We start from the raw sequence: 18,781 nt of genomic DNA, 5'->3' as shown, positions 1-18,781 counted from the left end.
CTTACACAAAAGGACTTTATTGGGACAATGAACATGCAAAAATATTTGCCATTTTACACTATAGGGGGGGGGGTGAACTTTGGGGGGAGATGGGCTCCTTGCTCCTTTACTTTTCCTTTGGCTCCCCGATTTTCTCTTTCATTGTTTTGTCGTGGGGGGGGGGCGGGGAAGGGACTACACTACTGCAGGCCTCCACATATGGTAGAATACATCATGTGACAAAATTGAACCACTCTCCTTTTATCTTGTAATTTGTTAATTTCTTGGAAACATTTTAAAAACAGGTTAAAAGTTGGAATCCATACACCCCATATGGCAGACATGACTTTAATTGTCCACAAAGGAGTGCAAATTTCAAATGAGGTTGCCTCAATGGGTGACTCCATATGAATTCTACACTCCCTGTGTGGGAGATTAAGGTCATGTTTTCTTTAAGGGGTGTATGGATTTCAACTGGAATAGCCCAATGGCATAAGATACTTCCAAGATATTATTAGAAAAAATATACACACAATTAGTGGAAGAGAAAATGAATTACACAAGTTTATTTCAGCAGGATGAGAAGTGTTTCTAGATACAAAAGACACCAAGATATTAGAATCATGTAAGATGCATGTAATTACTGACAAATAAGGGAAAATATGATGAAAATTTATTTAAAAAAAGAAAGAAAGAAAGATATGACAGACAGCCATGCAAACAGAGAAAGGCATATTAAGAGATAGATAGTGTGATTACCAAAAGCTGAATACACCAAAATCACATCATATAATGCAAGTTATTTCACTCAGATCATTGAATTTAATGTGTTCGTTTTGTATGCTCTTGATGCAGTTTATTTGAAATAATGAAACTTAGCTTTCTGGCACAAGGTGACTTAGATTTACAAACTGTATTAAATGAAATGATAATGTTCCATGGTTTCATAGATTGTTAACTTCAATTCACCAGCATGATGGGTTAGTTCAGGAACTTAAAGACACTATCAGAAAATCAGTGAAAATCAGATTTGTGCATTTTTGTAAAGATAAACAGGTGCTCTGTAAGTGATGAAACCGAACATAACCTAATAACTTTAGGTAAAAGGTACCATTTTCATCAATGTTGGAGTATATACACTTGTAACTACATGCAACTGAATGGAGCTTCACATTATCAACACTGTTGTTTTCTTCCTTTTTGCCAATATTTTTCCTATGAAAATCACCTAAACTTGCGAGCAATATCACTTGACACATAAAGGCATCAACCAATCATTTTCTATCAACTGGATCTACTATTTTGCTATTTAATTTACCATTCTTGATTATTAGCTTTCGATGATGAATTAATTCAAAGCAATAATTATTAACAGTAATGGATGTTCTAAAAATGTATTTTGTGGCATTTAGAATATTTTAATTGTTGTCTGCAATCGCTATCGCTGTGATAAGTACAAATGCAAAAGCAGAGAGTGATGCATCGCAAAATTCAGCAATTTTACATCGCTTTCCAAAAGCGGTGCATCACTCGGCGATGGAGTATAAATTCAGCTTTACTTCTTTGGTGGTTACTGATAGTGTCTTTAATAAAAGTTGACAGACCTTAGAAAGTGTCATGTGAAATGGACTGGGCTGTTCCAGTTGAAATACATACACCTCCTATGGAAGACATGACCTTAATTTTCCACACAGGGAGTGTCAATTTCAAATGGGATTACTGAATGGGTGACTCCATTTGAAATATTCACCTGTGTGTGGGCAGCATTGGAATTAGTGGCCTGGTGTAGCAAAATGCTACCCAATTTTATAAATTTTGGAATTGAATAGCATGTTTATGTCATAGACTATATCTGAAATGTGTGAAACATACCAAGAGATATTTGACAGCAGATTTTGCTACGCATAAAAAATTCTTAATTCCAACGCTGTGTGTGGGAGATTATGGTGTATGGATTTCAACTGGCATAACCCATTGAGCCAAAATGATTGCAAATATCAAGTTTGTTGATTGTTAACCTCCAATATGTCACCATGAAGAGTTAGTCCACACCGTTAAAAAAACAACAACTTGAAACAGACCTTATTAGAAAGAAGGTCATCTTGTGAAAGGGATTTTGTTGGCATAAATGATTGCCTAGCAGTTGCCCATAGCTTCCTTTTACCCTTTGGGGATTCCCTTGGTGACACACAGGGGGATTCTCTGGGAGATGATGGCGGTGACGGCAGGTGGTCATCTGGGTGTCTCTAATGAAGTAGATATCATCAAATAAATGGGCGAGGATGAAAATGGAAGATGTTAATTATCAACTAATGCATATGTGTCTGTACAAATCATCACAAAATCTAAAACAAGATCTTGAATGATTATATATAATGCTTCCCTGCTGGACAAAAGCATATTGATCTGGATAAAGTAGATGTATCTGCTATACAGTAATTAAAGGTAAGCACGTATCGGGAGAAAGCTTCATATTCAGCATCTTGGACTAGTTCATGCAATTCATTCAATACATATAATGCATACAGCATGTGTCATAACTAGCCATTTAGTGCATACATGCTTCCGTTCATTCTCAGTGTCTGTGAAAACTCTACACACAAATATTAATAAAGAAGTCATCTGATTAAGCTTTGAAGATCTCTAAAATAAATGTGAAATGATTTTAAGTCAACCTCAGATAACAAATTTGAAAGTTGATTCAGCATGTCATTATACTTGTATGTGTGGGGGAAGGTAGTAGGTATTTGTTTGTGCTCCAAAATCCTGTGCAATAATATCTGAAAGAAAAATGTAATCTTTAATCATGAAGTCAACCCTGGCCTGCTTTAAGCTGTAGAAAGATAATAAACATTAGAGTCTGAACAACATGACATCTACTTCATCTCACATCAACAACTGCATGCTATCTCTAAATGCATTACATTCCATGTCAAACTTTGCCAATGTGGAATGCACCTATAATAAATAATGTCAGGTCTCCTGCAATCAAACATGGTCTGTAATTTTGACCCTATAATGTACATTATGCAGCTATGAAGCAGAACACTAAAGTAAGCAACAAAATAAAATGGAAATAAATATCAAATGCAGCGAAGAGCAAAAAAACAAATCAAAAAGCAAACCAGAAATGCAAGAAATAAGATAAATGCAGTAAAGATGCTGGCTGGTGTGCACATCAGATAGAAATGCGTGCAGGTACTAACCCCTCAGTCAAAGCTGGGGTTATGCGGGTGGTAGCGACGGTGGCCCGGGTTCTTTTCATAGGACTTGGTGGATCAACTGTAATATTAGGAGTGATACGCCCAAGTGTGGCATGCTGAAATGGTAGCAGAGTGGAAATCATCTTACATACAGTAAATATATTCATAATGTGACATATTAACACATCATGCATTCAATCATTCATCAATACCGGTGAAATACCTCATGCAATTTCAAGCAAGAGTCCATGATTTGCAGCTACATGTATGTTCTTCAATTTCTTTGTCTCGTTAAGACCCTATACACATTTTCAAATTTTCTTTTTGAAATATGTGTACATCCACATCAAAAGGATGCACTTGTTGGCTGCTACATGGGTCTCTTTTTGCATATATAACAGCTAGGAATAAATACCAGACTCATCTCAAGTGGAGGTCACTTCAAATCATCCCAAAGTCTATGTATTTGTGAACCATTTGACTTGGGGATGATTTGAAGTGACCTCAATTTGATATTAGGCATTTATTCCTAGCTCTTATACAAAACGAGACACATGTAACACTAGCAGCTGACAAGTGCATCATTTTGATATGAATGTACTTATATACTTTTGGCATGTAGAACCACCTCTCACACCATGCCGTAATCACAGTTTTCTCAAGATTTAGGCTGTAACTTTGGAGCACTGGACATTCACATAAAACAGCCAAACCTGTCACAGATGAATATACTACCAAACATGAGTGATGAGGAAGTCTCAATCCCAATGATTTTGTTACTTAAATACATGTCTTTGTCACTTTCGTTGCTTCTTTATGTTCAATTCTAGGAAGTGAAACAGTGAAATAAAAATGACATTCTAACAGTTTTTTAAGCTGACCATTTCACCAAATCTCTGAATGTTCTTAAAAAGAGGCACAATGGAATTATCTTTCTATATTTTCATAAATTGTTGATTTTTGACAACTCATTAAAATGTTTGAATCTTCAATCACACAGAATAAAAAGGTTTCTCAAACCAAGTTGTTTTTAACAATGCATGGACATATTAGGCAAGGCATGTACACATGCACATACAGCAACACACATACATCACTCCCATCCACACTACTAAAGGAAGAATCATCTTCAAACTGTCCAATATCATTTTGGGAAAAATATACCATGCCCGTGCTCCTCTTAAAACTCAATATTTTGCTCCAGATCTCCTGAAATTTAACATGCATATGGATATTCATGGCAAAGTGGTTATTCTTCAGTCTGTCTCTTGCACCACATTTGAATGAAATATGTTTGGTTAGCAACTATTAACACAAACAAATTAACAAACAAGATGAAAGATGGTGATAACAATCAAAAAGCAGCAAACTGATGACTAAAATCACAATCCCTTTTACATAATAAGTACAATACTAATCATCGAGTCTTATTTTGCATGAGGTCGGATGGTATACGCTTGACGTCGTGTGCGTACTACGCAGTTCAATATTCTTGTCACATAGGGAAACCAGCTGCATATATCCTAATGCAAATTACTTGGTAAAATGGATTACTCAAATGTAAATGGAAATCGTTTGGCCATAACAAATCATCACAATATCATTCATGCAAATAAATAAATCAACATTCTATCAACAATATGCACCTTTACTTATAATCAGCCTTGTTTTCTGGCAAAAATCAATGATACAATAACATCAGGAGAATATCAGCATAAGATGCTGTATCAGTTTGTTGTGTCTATTTTAAACTCAAGTATATGATACTTGAGATGGCATATTTTAAAAACATAGTTTTGTTTAAAGCCATAATGTACAATCTTTTTAAATAAAAGATTTTTTAACTTGATTTTTTGTGGCATATTTTGAATGTTTATACATTTCCCAACTTGCATCTAATTGAAATCAGCCAAATTTGTTGTGTTTGTACGACAACAGAGCAATTTTGAATTAATGTCGTAATCACAACATTAAATCGCCCATAGAGCTACACGTTGAACGGCGAAGATTGTCAGAGAGGTTTTTTTTTATTTTACCTCATAATTTCGGTTTCAAATGGACAGAACACCTTCCTGACTGTTATTACTAATATTATTTGATCACTTTTACTATATTTTATTAACATTATTTCATCATTTTTGGTGAATACATTTTTTGGCAAATAATAACAAAATAAAAAATTTGATGGAAATTGTGCATTATGGTTTTTAGAGATTTTCTGTACTTGCATTTGAGATAAACCCCAAACTACAAACACTTATTTAAATATGGAGATATCATTGACTTTATTTTTTAAAAATTGGGCTTTTTTAAGTAAAAGAACATGATGTGAAAATGCAAAAAAATAGGAGGGTTGCAGCCTGACATACCACAAACCACTTTCGGTACTAGACGGTATCAAACAGTGACACATCGGAAAAAGAAACAACAAAATGAGGTGCATGTCATCAACAAAATTGCTTATCATCACTGGGCAGGAATAACCTCATATGTAATTTGACCTCTAAATTGCGAAACTTCATACGCATTTTCAGTTAACAGTAATCACACAACCAGTGTGGCGATATTGTCACTTTGCAAGGTACCCCAAAAGACTTATGTACTTCTCGACACACACCATGAGTTTTTCTCCAAACTTGAGTTAACAAAACACTGTATATAAGCAGCTTTATCACTGCTACCAAAATTTTAGAGGTCAGATTACAGGTTTTCCTACCCAGCGACGACATGTTACACATGCAACATAAGAGAAGTGAAATACAGCGATACTTGCTTAACATTTATGTGAACAAGTGTCAAAGAGATATTTTTGAGTGTCATGCTGAATTGCTATTGCTAACCAGTTGCTAATGAGAATAAGCTTAACAATGTTGCACCAACAATACTATTCCTTATTTTCTTATTATAATACATAAGTAAATATGTTAGTGATTTATGGTGAATGGCCCACGCACATATGTTGTTTTGAGTCAGACAAACCATGAACCATAAAACCTTATACTCATTTAAATTTAATATTTCCCTAAAAAGTCCAGAACCATAAACAAGATGTTGGGGCTTTGTACATTTGGAGAGTTATCGACAGGATATGTCAAAAAGTTGTTAAAAACAAAACTGAACTCTCATAATGCATGCAGAAATAGCATAGTTTAGAAGTTGTGAGTTGCTACATACTTTTAGTTCAGCAAAAAGGTCATGCCACTGTTTTAGGGCCAAGGTATGTAATGTGAGTAACCACACTTTCACCCCCTCCCATCTCTCTCTCTCTCTCTCTCTCTTGTACTTGAAGTAAGTCATCAGTATTTTAGTACCATGCCAAGACCCAACGTATTGACCTTGATATGATGTTGATTACTGACATTATCTTCACTTGTCCTAAAACTGTGGAATGGCCCAAAACATTAATCAAGTCAATGGTTCAGTATATCAACTGGACCAAGGAAAATATTATTTACGGCATATAGCATAACATTAATCAAGTTATTTGATCAAATGAGTCTAGAAAAATATATTTTATTATATAGCATAAGATTAATCCAAGTTATTTGCTCCATATAGCATCTCAGGCTAAAAAATTATTATTTGCTACATATAGCAAACCCCGAATCCAGTTATTTGCTCAATACAGCAAGTGTTTACCTGTGATGGCGATGTGATAACAGCAGATGGGTCTGTGATGGTGGATAGATTACGGTTGTTGGGTAAATCCCTGTAGAATGTGGTGCTTTGATTGGAACTTGATGGGTTCATCAATGACAACCTGTCAATCCTGATAACATAAGAAAAGAAAAAAAAAACTTGCAGATATGAGTTTCTCACTTTTTGGTTTTAATTAGATTTTGAATTTGCCACCTGCTCTGCAAGCTTTATGTGGCGTTCTCTGTATTTTGTATATAATTGCAGTTATCTAATAAAATAATTGAAACCATTTTTCTACAGTACTACTTCTGAAATGCACTGCAGACAGATATTCTTGAAACAAATTTATCTGGATCTTTCATAGTTCATGAAAGTCTTTTTCAAACCCAATGAACCCAATAAACTGATACAAACTCAAGAAATATTTCAATTCCTTTCTGGATCTTGTTCACTCTGATCTTTTAGACAGGCTTTTACAGACAGACATTGTTTTCTATGAGGAAAGCAAACTTACCTCGATGCCAACAATGGGTTAGTCTGCATGGGGAATTGGCTATCAGTAGCCCTCTTGTAGCTTTTCACAGGATTTCCTACCACAGTACTAGGCACTTACCTTGATGCCAACAATGGGTTGGTCTGCATGGGGAATTGGCTATCAGTAGCTCTCTTGTAGCTTTTCACAGGATTTCCTACTACAGTATTCCTGGAACCCTTCTGTGCTGCTGTGTTTGGATTCAGTGCTGATGGTGGAGTACTAACCCCCCGCTGTATTACCTGTGTGGTTGGTTATTAGGGGTTAGGTAGGAAAGATAGATATAATATACCTATTAGGTCTATAGTTATTAAAAGTACCACTATGCCGTAAGTTATCTTAAGTGTACCTACAACAGTCCTAAAGTTAAGTCTGTTATGAATATTACCACTATGGACCTTTTTCTATGTATCCCATCATGCACTGCTCAAAGGGTGTACTTCTTTTTCATGCATTCCTGTAGCACAATGTTAAGCCTATGTATGAGTATGACAATGCTCACTACAAAGAAACATGGCCCATCCAGGTGGCTGTATGATGGGATATGGTGGAACCTATAGTATGGAAAGACTAAAGTAAAGTGGCAAGTTTTCCACTTTACAGAAAATGGAAAAAAAATGTTGGAACTGGGAGTATAAAACAGAAAACATGGAAATGGTGACATAATTGTAAAATGAAGCTCATTTTCACCAGAAATATTGACTTTTTAAAATTCAGCAAAAGGCTCAATCTTTTCCTGATATTTGTTTCAATACCTATATTTACTTTACATTATATTCACTCTTCGGTACCACAATCTCACGATAGTAGCCATAATGTATATTTACATAGTGTTTCTAAAACCTAAATTTTCATTAATTAAATTAATGGCCAGATTTCCCTAGAATCTGCCTGTTTTAGAAAACAGAACGGAATACAATGGAATACAACTCTTACCAAGAAAACTTGCCACTTTACACTAAAGCTTAGCATGCAATCAGTATATTCTTTGCAATGTGATTTTGTACTTCCTATCATAAATTGGCAAAATGTAGATCCTTTAATTGTGTCCTCATTATACAAAGCTAGCATGAATGGTAATATTTGAAACCAAAAGTTCCCTTGAAGATGTTTGTTTGATCTTCCATTATTGAGAGCATTGTGTGACTAGTACTGCTCTTGCCCGTAGGCCTCATACAAAATCTTATTTATTACTACTTCTCAATCTTTTAGAAAACATCATTTACATTTACAATAATTACTTGTGTAGAGAGTAAAAGCTGTTGTTCTGTTACTTCTTGGTATACACAGGGTGTACATATAATTGGGGTAAAAGGTTACTTGTGTAGACAGTAAATGCTGATGTTGTTCTTTTACTTTTTGATATACATATCACAAACAGATATGATGCATGAGAATATTGTTTTATCCAACTATTTAATCAATTACTGATAAACACAAAACATATAGAAAACATTACTAATCAAAGGCATATGGGCCCATAATATGTGCAGGCAATTTTGATGTGACTTTCACAATGTGAAATCCTTGATCTGAAAAATACTTAATTCCAGTAATTTCAAAAGCATAAATGATAAGTCGTAATAAATCAAAACATATTAAAGCAATGATAAAAATCACTTATGAATATAAGTGAATTGTAGATGTGAAATGAACCTATTATACAGTAAGGAAAGGATAAAGTAACAAAAAGGAAGATCCAAGAATTAATTAAGGCTTTGAAAACTGGTGATGAGACAGGTTTAACAAGACTAAGAGAGCATCATCAGGTATAGGAGCAAGAATAATATAAAGTAATAGAAAACAAAATATATTATGTTAATAATTTGTATAATCAACTGTGAATTGCAAATATCAGAGAAGTGGCCTGCAGGAAAATGCATGAAAAGCACATGAATTTGGGATATAAAGCCACAAAACGGGCTGAAAATATTTAAAGTGCCGAGATTTTCAGTAACAAAATGCCTGAAATCAGCAAATACCTGAAAATTTTTATCTTTTGGCAGCAAAAACCTCCTACGTACTTGTGGCTCTTAAACATGTTTAAAACAAAGCTGCCACACGGTTTTGCTTTAAACATGTTCAGGAGCCAATGACACATAGGAGTTGTTTTTGCCCAATAATGATGTGAGTTTTATTATAGAAGTGGTAGAGCTGACAAAGGACAGGTGAAATGGTTTGTAAATTGACTCAGTAAATAACCACGCTTTTGCAATATTTTCCATGCTCTATGAAAGGGATGTTAACCATTTCAATTGGAATTGTATCAAATTGAACCAACCTGTAAGTTAAAAAAAAATTATCTAAAGCAATTATTTTATTTTTAGGCCATAGGATTTCATAGAATAGGGAGGATATGAGCCCTGTTACTTACTGGAAGGCCATAGGATTTCCTGAGTTCTGCTAGTTTGCCATTGAGAAGCTGGTATAGTGGTAACATCTCCTTGATAGCAATCTCTCCATATAGACATAGACCTTCATCACAGATATTCAGCTGAGGTAATATAAAGTACATCATTACTGGTTAGGGAGATGACTTTGGTGTTATGATGGCAACTTACACTGGAATTGGCCAAATTGGTTGTGTTTGTAGTACAACACAGCAATTTTGAATTGATGTAGTAATTATAACATCAAATCCCCCATAAGAGCTCCATGTTCAGTTAAGTGAACAAGATAGTGGGTTTCTTTTCTGGAGACATGTGCTATCTGGCGTCTACAAACCGATCATCAAGTCGCGTGGGTCACATGATGAGGTGTTTACTGCTCTACCTCACTTTCTGATGAAATCCCATGGATGTGGGATGAAATATCAAGTGAGACAAATATTTGTTGAGAGAACTGTTTAAAATCTCTGTTTATCATGGGTTTCTTTTCATTTTACCTCATTAGTTTGGTTAAAACTTTCCTGACAGATATTACTCATATTATTTCATATTTTTGGCAAAGAACAACAAACTTAACATTTGACTGAAATCATATCTTATGGCTTTAAAAGGGCATATAAATTTAAGTGCTGCCTTATAAACATTTGTAAAATGAATCAGTTTTCAACAGTTGTTTGTTGCTTTGTGCTGAAGCAGACTATAATATCTTCCTACCTGCTGTTTGATGAGGTCTTCTAGTTTAAACACTAAACCAATATCATCAGGATGCTCAGCTCTGTACTCATCTGTCATGAATGCCTACGTGCAAAAAGATGTATTATCATGTCAATTTCTAACATTTGTTTAATGCCTCTCTCTCTCTCACTACAGCCTCTCTTCACACATGTGAACACAACCAAGCAGTGGAAGTTAAACCTGCCAAATTGCATCCTACTTTTGAAGTTGAGGTGCAACTTTGTTTGAAAACAGGAATATCAGGTGCAGTAAGATTCTCATTGTTAATAAGTTGCACTGCAATTTTGTACCCCACTTTTTTTTCGCAAATTTTGTACCCCACTTTTTCGCTAAAGTTGTACTGCAAAAATTGCAGGTTTAACTTTGACTTGTGACCACATTGTCTCATGTTCAAAAACCTGATGCAATCATATCTAAATGCTTCTCTCTCTATACACCTCTCTCCACACATGTACAAATGCGGTGCAGTATAAAGTCAAATACTTTTATTTTACCTTGCGGTACTTTTCTGTACCTCCCTGTACAGCAGCATCAATGGTCCCTTGCAGCGCTTGACTTATTTGTATGTTGTTTGATTCAGGATCCACACGGCACATCTCAACCTTGTTCTGTAGGTCTTTGTTCTTTTCTTCCATAGCTTCTATGGCATTTAGTATAGGCTTGATCTCAACCTGTTGACAAATCAACAACACATGTCAAATCATAATGGTTTCTTCCATAGCTTCTATGGCATTTAGTATAGGCTTGATCTCAACCTGTTGACAAATCACATGTCAAATCATAATGGTTTCTTCCATAGCTTCTATGGCATTTAGTATAGGCTTGATCTCAACCTGTTGACAAATCAACAACACATGTCAAATCATAATGGTTTCTTCCATAGCTTCTATGGCATTTAGTATAGGCTTGATCTCAACCTGTTGACAAATCACATGTCAAATCATAATGGTTTCTTCCATAGCTTCTATGGCATTTAGTATAGGCTTGATCTCAACCTGTTGACAAATCAACAACACATGTCAAATCATAATGGTTTCTTCCATAGCTTCTATGGCATTTAGTATAGGCTTGATCTCAACCTGTTGACAAATCACATGTCAAATCATAATGGGCTATTCCAGTTGAAATCCAAACACCCCCTATGGAAGACATTACCTTTATCTTCCGCACAGGGAGTGGACATTTCAAATGGGGTTATCTGAATGGGGGATTCCATGTAAAATCTAAAACCCCTGTGCGGGAGATTATGGGGTGTATGGATTTCAACTAAAATAGCCTGGTGAACTACACATAGCTGTACAAAGGCTGGGATAGGTCTACCAAAGAATGTGGACCATCATCTTTGCAACCTTGAATAAAAAACTATGGAAAAACTATTCATTTGGTTCAACATAATTTAATGATATGTGGCATTATACAACATATGACATGTGGTATAGATTCTTCAAAATACACTAATTGTAATGTATAATGATGATTATAAATGCAGGTCTCATTCAGTCTTATTAACCAGTATATTTGTTGTTAATGAAATAATCAGAACTCTTTAATGCATGCAGGTTTTTCCTGAAAAAGTCAGAGTTAATCCAATTCCTAAACAATATTCTTTAAATAATTTGCTATAACTTTGCCTGTGCTCATGCAATATAGCTGCCAATTTATGGTGCTCATTGATGTAGAAATAATTAATTTTCTAAAAGAAGTGCTAGACAAACAATAGTTTAATTGTGATAAACAATTTGTATAGTTCAAATTTCCTATTGATTGATTGTTTTATTATGACGTGACCCCAGAGTCAGGTAGGTGACTGCAAGAAGGGCTTGTCTATACCTACCGTGTCAGACTTTTCAATCTCCACCCATCTGAGTAATCCAGGCAAAGGCTCTGTTGTTCTCACAATGGTTCTCTCAACCCAAAGGGTCTACAATGCAAACATCAAATCATATTAAGTTGGACAAATTCTAATTCAACTCTTTTCTGATGACGTATTTCAAAAATTTCCACATACAAGACATCAAATTATGTGATCATAATAATATGCCAATTTTATATTGCTCTTTCCAAATAGCAGCTTTTCATCAGAATTTAATTTTTCTCACAAAATTACAAGATCCTTTATAAAACCTTAACAGCATGCAAAAGTTTGTTTTGGCATATTCATTTTTCTTTTTGATGGATTTTGCTTCTAAAGACAACCAATTTCGAAAATCGACTGTTGGGTGCCAGAATTGGGTAAGTTCAACAGCTGGGCAGTGAACATTTGACAATTTACACACAGTAAATTGCACTCATCTCTTGGGATTGGTTATTATATCAAAACCTTATTTATTAAGTTGTTTATGTAATTTCAATAAACAATGTTGTAAGCTATATTATATTTTCAAGAATCCAATGCTGTATACATACTTTGAATTCATTTTCCTTGTCTTTTGTTCCTCTGTTGAATGGTCTGTCAAACTTGAAGCTTGTGACTTCATTAGTAGTATAGAAAGACTTGATCTTCTCAGGAACTTGTTGTCCTTTGAAGAGTTCCTTTTCATCTGGGAGTGGCAAAACAAGTCTAACCTCAATGTCTGATGTAAGTAATATTAAGGAGATACACAATAAATTTAGATTGCAGTAACTGGACTTGCAAAAACTTAGGCAGTGTATAAAACAGGAGGTCTTGTAGCTCTGAACAAACCAAGATTAAAGCAATACAAAAGATACATATCGATCTTAAAAATGTAAAATACAATTAAAAAAACCAATTGAAAACACACTTATCAAATATAAATTGAAGAAGCAGACTTGAACAAGTGAGTTTTAAGCCGCGGTAAAATCATGACCTAGTTTCTGACAATGATTCCACACCTTCGGTTCAAGCACAGTTAGATGGTTCCTCTCAAAGCAGGTTCTGTGATGCTAATCTCAATGACTGGAGGATTATAAGAGGATGTAAGGTCTGATAAATAACAAGAGCAGTAAGCTTTTCACCAGTATATACAACAAAATGTGGCAATGATATTCATTAAAGTCTGGTAGCAACTTGGAGCTCTTTCTGTACAGACATGGTTTCTCTTGGCTCTGTATTTGTCATGGTTGATACCTAGTTTGAATTATTTGGTACAATACATGGGTTATGCCAAATTACATGTGGGTTAACCAAAGTTAAACAGCTTTCTTTTATGTCAGAAAATAAAAAGCAAATCAATAATCACAAAACAAATGGACATATTTCAGCCCTACTGTTTTATAAGAGTAATTTGAAATATACAAATTTGAAAGTCAATATATTGATGGGGAAAGTAAGGATGAAGTGGGGGTGACGGTTACAATTGGAAGAGCCTCCTTTAAACATGAAATATACTCAGCAACTGGGTCTTTTAATTCAATTAAAGTTTTTGCTTTTATCACAAAGAGGATACACTGATCATGATCTTCAAGATCTTTCTCTTCTGGTGGGTTTTTCTTGTTCCATATTTTTGCCTGTGGAAAATCGTCAAGAAGTCGATCCTGTAGTGACTGGTCGAACTGCTTGACACGGTATACAAACTGGCGACTCTGAAATAAGAAACATAACAAATAACTGAAAATCTGATGTTTGAAATCACATGACATTCCTACATTCAGTATTATTTGTTACTATATAAACATACCTCACACCAAGTTGTAACCATTTTGAATAATGAATAAATATTCAGATATATCTAACACATGAACACAACGTGAGCAAACCTGCACTTGAGCAAAACCCACAATACACAACACACAATAAATAAATAAATAAAACAATAAATAAAACAATAAATAAATAAAACAATAAAACAATAAATAAAACAATAAATAAAACAATAAAACAATAAATAAATAAATAAATAAATAAATAAATAAATAAATAAATAAATAAATAAATAAATAAATAAATAAATAAATAAATAAATAAATAAATAAATAAATAAATAAATAAATAAATAAATAAATAAATAAATAAATAAATAAATAAATAAATTAATTAATTTTTGGATTTATATAGCGCCTTTTCCCATCTTATAGGATTCAAAGTAGTGTAATTTCGCTGCCATGGTGAATTATCAAATCAGATCGTACCAACTAGGCTGTGGCTGGTTGCAGCGCAAACCTATCCGCACTTGGATTGTAACATCTACTTTTCTTTTTTTGATAACCAAACAATCATTGATTTTTGAAAGCAGGAGGAAACTGGAGATCCTGGAGGCGAGGGAACAACTGCTGCGCTAACCTGCTCCCCATTTGAAAAACAACATATGATTGCTGTCATATAGTGATTCTTACCTTTCTGAACTGTGGGAAATTACCAAAGAAACAAATGCGGAAGAACTTTTCTGGTTGTCTCTGCTTCTGTCGAATGTTGTCATAAAACTGTGCTTGTGTTTTCTGAAATGTTTACATCAGGGAATATATCGAAGAAATCAATGTTCATTTTAATATATAAATTCATGGTCATGTATTAATTTAAAATTCTTGTTTGACTTGTACAACACAATAGAATTTAAAAGTGACATTAATCGCTTGTATATCAGATATAATTAAACAATAGTAATACATTACCATTCTTTTTCCAACTGTCAAATCAACATGCAGAATATGATTTTCTTTAAACTAAACAAATACATATTTAAGCCAGAGCAAAGTTAACAGATTTCAGATCAGAAAGGAGAATCTGTACTCTCCTATACTCTGGCTATCCCAAACCATCACCATGACAACAGGTTACACATTTTATCTGTATATTCTAAATACATAAACAACTTACAAGTATATCACTTAATTTGGCATAGTCAAAGAGTTTTTTCTCATACTGTTCAGACAACTCCTTACACAGCGGTATACCAAACTCCCATGCCTCGCCTCTATCCAACAGTCTGATGATCTCTAGATATAAAGACTCTTTGCGTTCCCACTCCAGTTGATCCGAATGTTTATCATCTGCTTTTAATTTGCGTTTACTCCAGTTGAGATTATTGGCTAGAACCTTGAGAGAGTGTGCTGCTTCTGTGTAGTCCTCACCCTTCAGGTGGAGCTCTTCCAACATGTAGATGTAACGGGTGTAGATGTCTTCCCGATCGGCATCATCTTTGTAGAAATTCTATCAAAGGTATTGACAAATCATTTGATTCCATTGTTTTAACTATAATGCTAAATGGCTTATTCTTCAAACATTTTTGTCAATCATGGAGTACCATATAACTTATTTTCATATTTTGTTGTGCTTCAATAATTCATTTCTAGAAAGGAAGAACTGTGGCTCGTCCCAGAAGAATCAGATATAATATCATACACTTAATGCTCTGTGTTCTAGAGATAGCCTTCAACATAAAAAGTCCCAAAGATTTTAAATATTTTCTCAAAATTTCGAGAGTTATCACTTGAGCCTCTCTTGAGGCTTGTTTGTACTCATTTCAATGCATTTTTTCATGCTGATTCCAAATACGGTGATGATAATTTATAATTTTGAAATTTTTGAAATTAAAAAAACAATGAAACTTCGTCTGCAGTCGACACTTGTGTGGAAAGGGTTAAAATGGATGCAGACAATACTAGGTGTTTGGTAAAAAATCACCAATTCATTCATTCATTTCACCATGGAAGCCCCAAATCAACAATGCTGTTCTTCAATGAGGTCATGGACACAATATAACATACAAAACATAACAGCTATAACAAGTTTACATAAAATCAATATGAAGCATATGGTCAGCCTGCTACGCTTTTTGCCTAAGTCATTTTTTGTAATTTTGAGAACAAAGTACAAAAAATGGTTCAAGCATGCATTTAAACATATTTATTCACCAATCTTTTCGCCAGAACAATGATAATAATACAAATGAAAGGGAATAATCCGAAATAATTAGGGTGATTACACAACTGATGCATGCTTTAACCACATTTTGTTCTTTGTTCTCAAAATTGCAAAAAATGACTAAGGCAATTAGCATAGCAGGCTGATGATCTGGTCCTGATTACTCCTTTTACCAACTTTAGTTGACAGGGGAATGCAGGTATGGTTGTCATTGCTCACACTGCAGTTGTTGAATTCAGCATCCATGTCCCATCTTATACCTGTCGGCCCTACTAATTTTGTTAGAGTACCCCTGATTGGTTAATTACATGATATAATCATCCGAATAACCAATCAAAATAGACCTGACTTACCATAAGATTCAAGATGCAATGCAATAACAGATGTCTGTTGTCATCTTCTGTTGCCATGTGATCATACACCTGTCGATAGTCAATCAAGCGCTCAAGTAAGCGAGTCACTTTGGCCACAAATAGCTCTCCTTCATCTCTCCATGGCTGACTGCTCAGGCGTTCTAGCAAGCTGTATGGGAAAATTCAACAGGTATCAGTATAATGAAAGACAGAGATAAAAGACTAAATCGCATCTGACGTCAGGGCAAAAGCGCGCTGTGATTGGTTGCCGACCTGCGCAGTACGGCATTTTCTGTCTAGTTGTCAGAATTTCAGAAGCAAACCAGTCTTTTTATCTGTCTTTCATTATAGCATTATGATTATGTGTAGACATGTTGCATTCATACTGTCATGGTTTTATCATAGTGACAAAATCCAGATTACAAAAAACCACCCATTTATATTATGCCTAAGGATGCAGTGTCACATGTTTTTGTAGTGACAAGCGTTTCGCTATCGCCTGTCTCTTGCACGAGGCATTTCACATGTTATGTAGGAAAGGTTTAATTGTGATCAACAAAAACAAAACACAATGATACGCAATCTTTTGATTTAGTTATTTCTTTTTTCTCTGGAAAAGGAAAACATTAACAAGAGTATGATGACTATTTTTTAATTAGCACTATCAGATGCCTGCATCTGATAATCCATAGGTGACTCACATGTTATTGAAGTATTTAGTATAGGCTTCATCTCCTTTCTTCTCCTGGCAAACCATGGTATCCAACTTGTCTATCAAGTCATCCTCTAACTGCAAACAAAATTAAACACACAAACCCAATGTTTAAACTAAACCAAAACGTAGAAAAAAACTAGAATTTTGCGGTTTTGGCCATAAATATATTCACATAATATTTTTAACATGTTTCTGTCCTAATCAGGAGTATTTGTACCACCTTTGAGCCTAATTCAAGCAATTTCAAAATTTGACTCCTTGAGGGTTAACATTGACCCCAACTGACCTTTTACCTCAAATATCTCCACTAATCTGATTCCCCCAATCCACAGATTATTATCACATGGTTTGGTTGGCATAAGTATGTAAGTATCCATCCATACATACACTGGATTGCTAAGTGGTGCTCCCAGCTATGCTGGCAGTGTACTACAATGTATTAAACACACTCTCCCACACAGAAACACCAACTCACTTATAATATTAAATATTCTATACTATAAAGCAACAAATGTTCACATCCAGAAAAAGTTTTACCAATTTGGGAATTGACATGAATTAATAAAACTTCAAACTGCTTATTCTATTTATCTACCAGCATTTACAGAAACATATAGTGCAATATTGAGTCAATGATTTGGGTATAATATCTTTAGGTATTATATTCTGGGGCATACACATGTACCTGATCGAAGGTGCCCTTCTCCATCTTCTCACAACACATGATGTCAAATATAATTGGTAGAATAGCACATCTGATCTCAGATTCCCTCACCATGGTAACCTCTAGGAAAGGTCGTGTCATGTCACGGAATAGACTCTTGAAGTCTCCTAATGGTACAATTATTAAATATTAAAAAGCTTTTAGCATTTGCACTGAGACATCTTTAGAACAGAAAACACTTATAGTAAAAATTTCATTTGAATAAACACAGCTGATAGCTGCATATGATCCAACCGCGATTGCATATATTTTATAACATCACGCAAGACCATGGATACTAAATGAAAATACTAATCAATCATGAGTGAATTAGCTTGGTTGGATTCACTTTCATGTTATGCACAGGTGGGCATTTATCACACTGTGTATGTGGACAATCGCCATGCTCTTGGTAGGTGTGTACATTCAAATGAAATTTCTACTATAATGATGGGTCCTTACAAAGTCTGCACCCATATGAATTACTTGAATTAGTTGAGTCAGTTTGCAGAATGAGGGTAATACAAAAATTGGGTTTCTGCATTGTTGCATACAAGCATCTTGAAATATCACAATAAAATCTGACAATATTTGGCAAACATATTTTGAAAATTTTCTCAAAAAAATTCAGTCAATATCAATCCATTTCAGCCACAAAAAGGATGATTTTGATTTCATACACAAAAAGGATGATTTTAATTGCATACAGCCATA

The 18,781-nt window shown here is 34.5% G+C and overlaps 1 protein-coding gene across 1 annotated transcript in view; it reads right to left on the bottom strand.

The window, feature by feature from the left end:
- The window catches only part of LOC140149279 (dedicator of cytokinesis protein 3-like), a 134,451-nt gene that overhangs the window by 20,734 nt on the left and 94,936 nt on the right, over nt 1–18,781 (bottom strand). Inside the window, exons 31-44 of the mRNA XM_072171541.1 lie at nt 18,050–18,195; nt 17,351–17,439; nt 16,650–16,818; nt 15,250–15,582; nt 14,769–14,870; nt 13,883–14,018; nt 12,882–13,048; nt 12,310–12,396; nt 10,970–11,146; nt 10,455–10,538; nt 9,728–9,847; nt 7,435–7,595; nt 6,822–6,951; nt 2,061–2,225 (exon numbers count right to left, since the gene is read on the bottom strand). Of these exons, the coding sequence (XP_072027642.1) occupies nt 2,061–2,225; nt 6,822–6,951; nt 7,435–7,595; nt 9,728–9,847; nt 10,455–10,538; nt 10,970–11,146; nt 12,310–12,396; nt 12,882–13,048; nt 13,883–14,018; nt 14,769–14,870; nt 15,250–15,582; nt 16,650–16,818; nt 17,351–17,439; nt 18,050–18,195 (2,066 nt within the window). The remainder of the gene's footprint in view (nt 1–2,060; nt 2,226–6,821; nt 6,952–7,434; nt 7,596–9,727; nt 9,848–10,454; nt 10,539–10,969; nt 11,147–12,309; nt 12,397–12,881; nt 13,049–13,882; nt 14,019–14,768; nt 14,871–15,249; nt 15,583–16,649; nt 16,819–17,350; nt 17,440–18,049; nt 18,196–18,781) is intronic.

Source organism: Amphiura filiformis, chromosome 3, assembly GCF_039555335.1.
Source record: "Amphiura filiformis chromosome 3, Afil_fr2py, whole genome shotgun sequence".
NCBI lineage: Eukaryota > Metazoa > Echinodermata > Ophiuroidea > Amphilepidida > Amphiuridae > Amphiura > Amphiura filiformis.
Note: the sequence above shows the minus strand (reverse complement) of the source record. Positions and strands in the feature narration are given on the sequence as shown.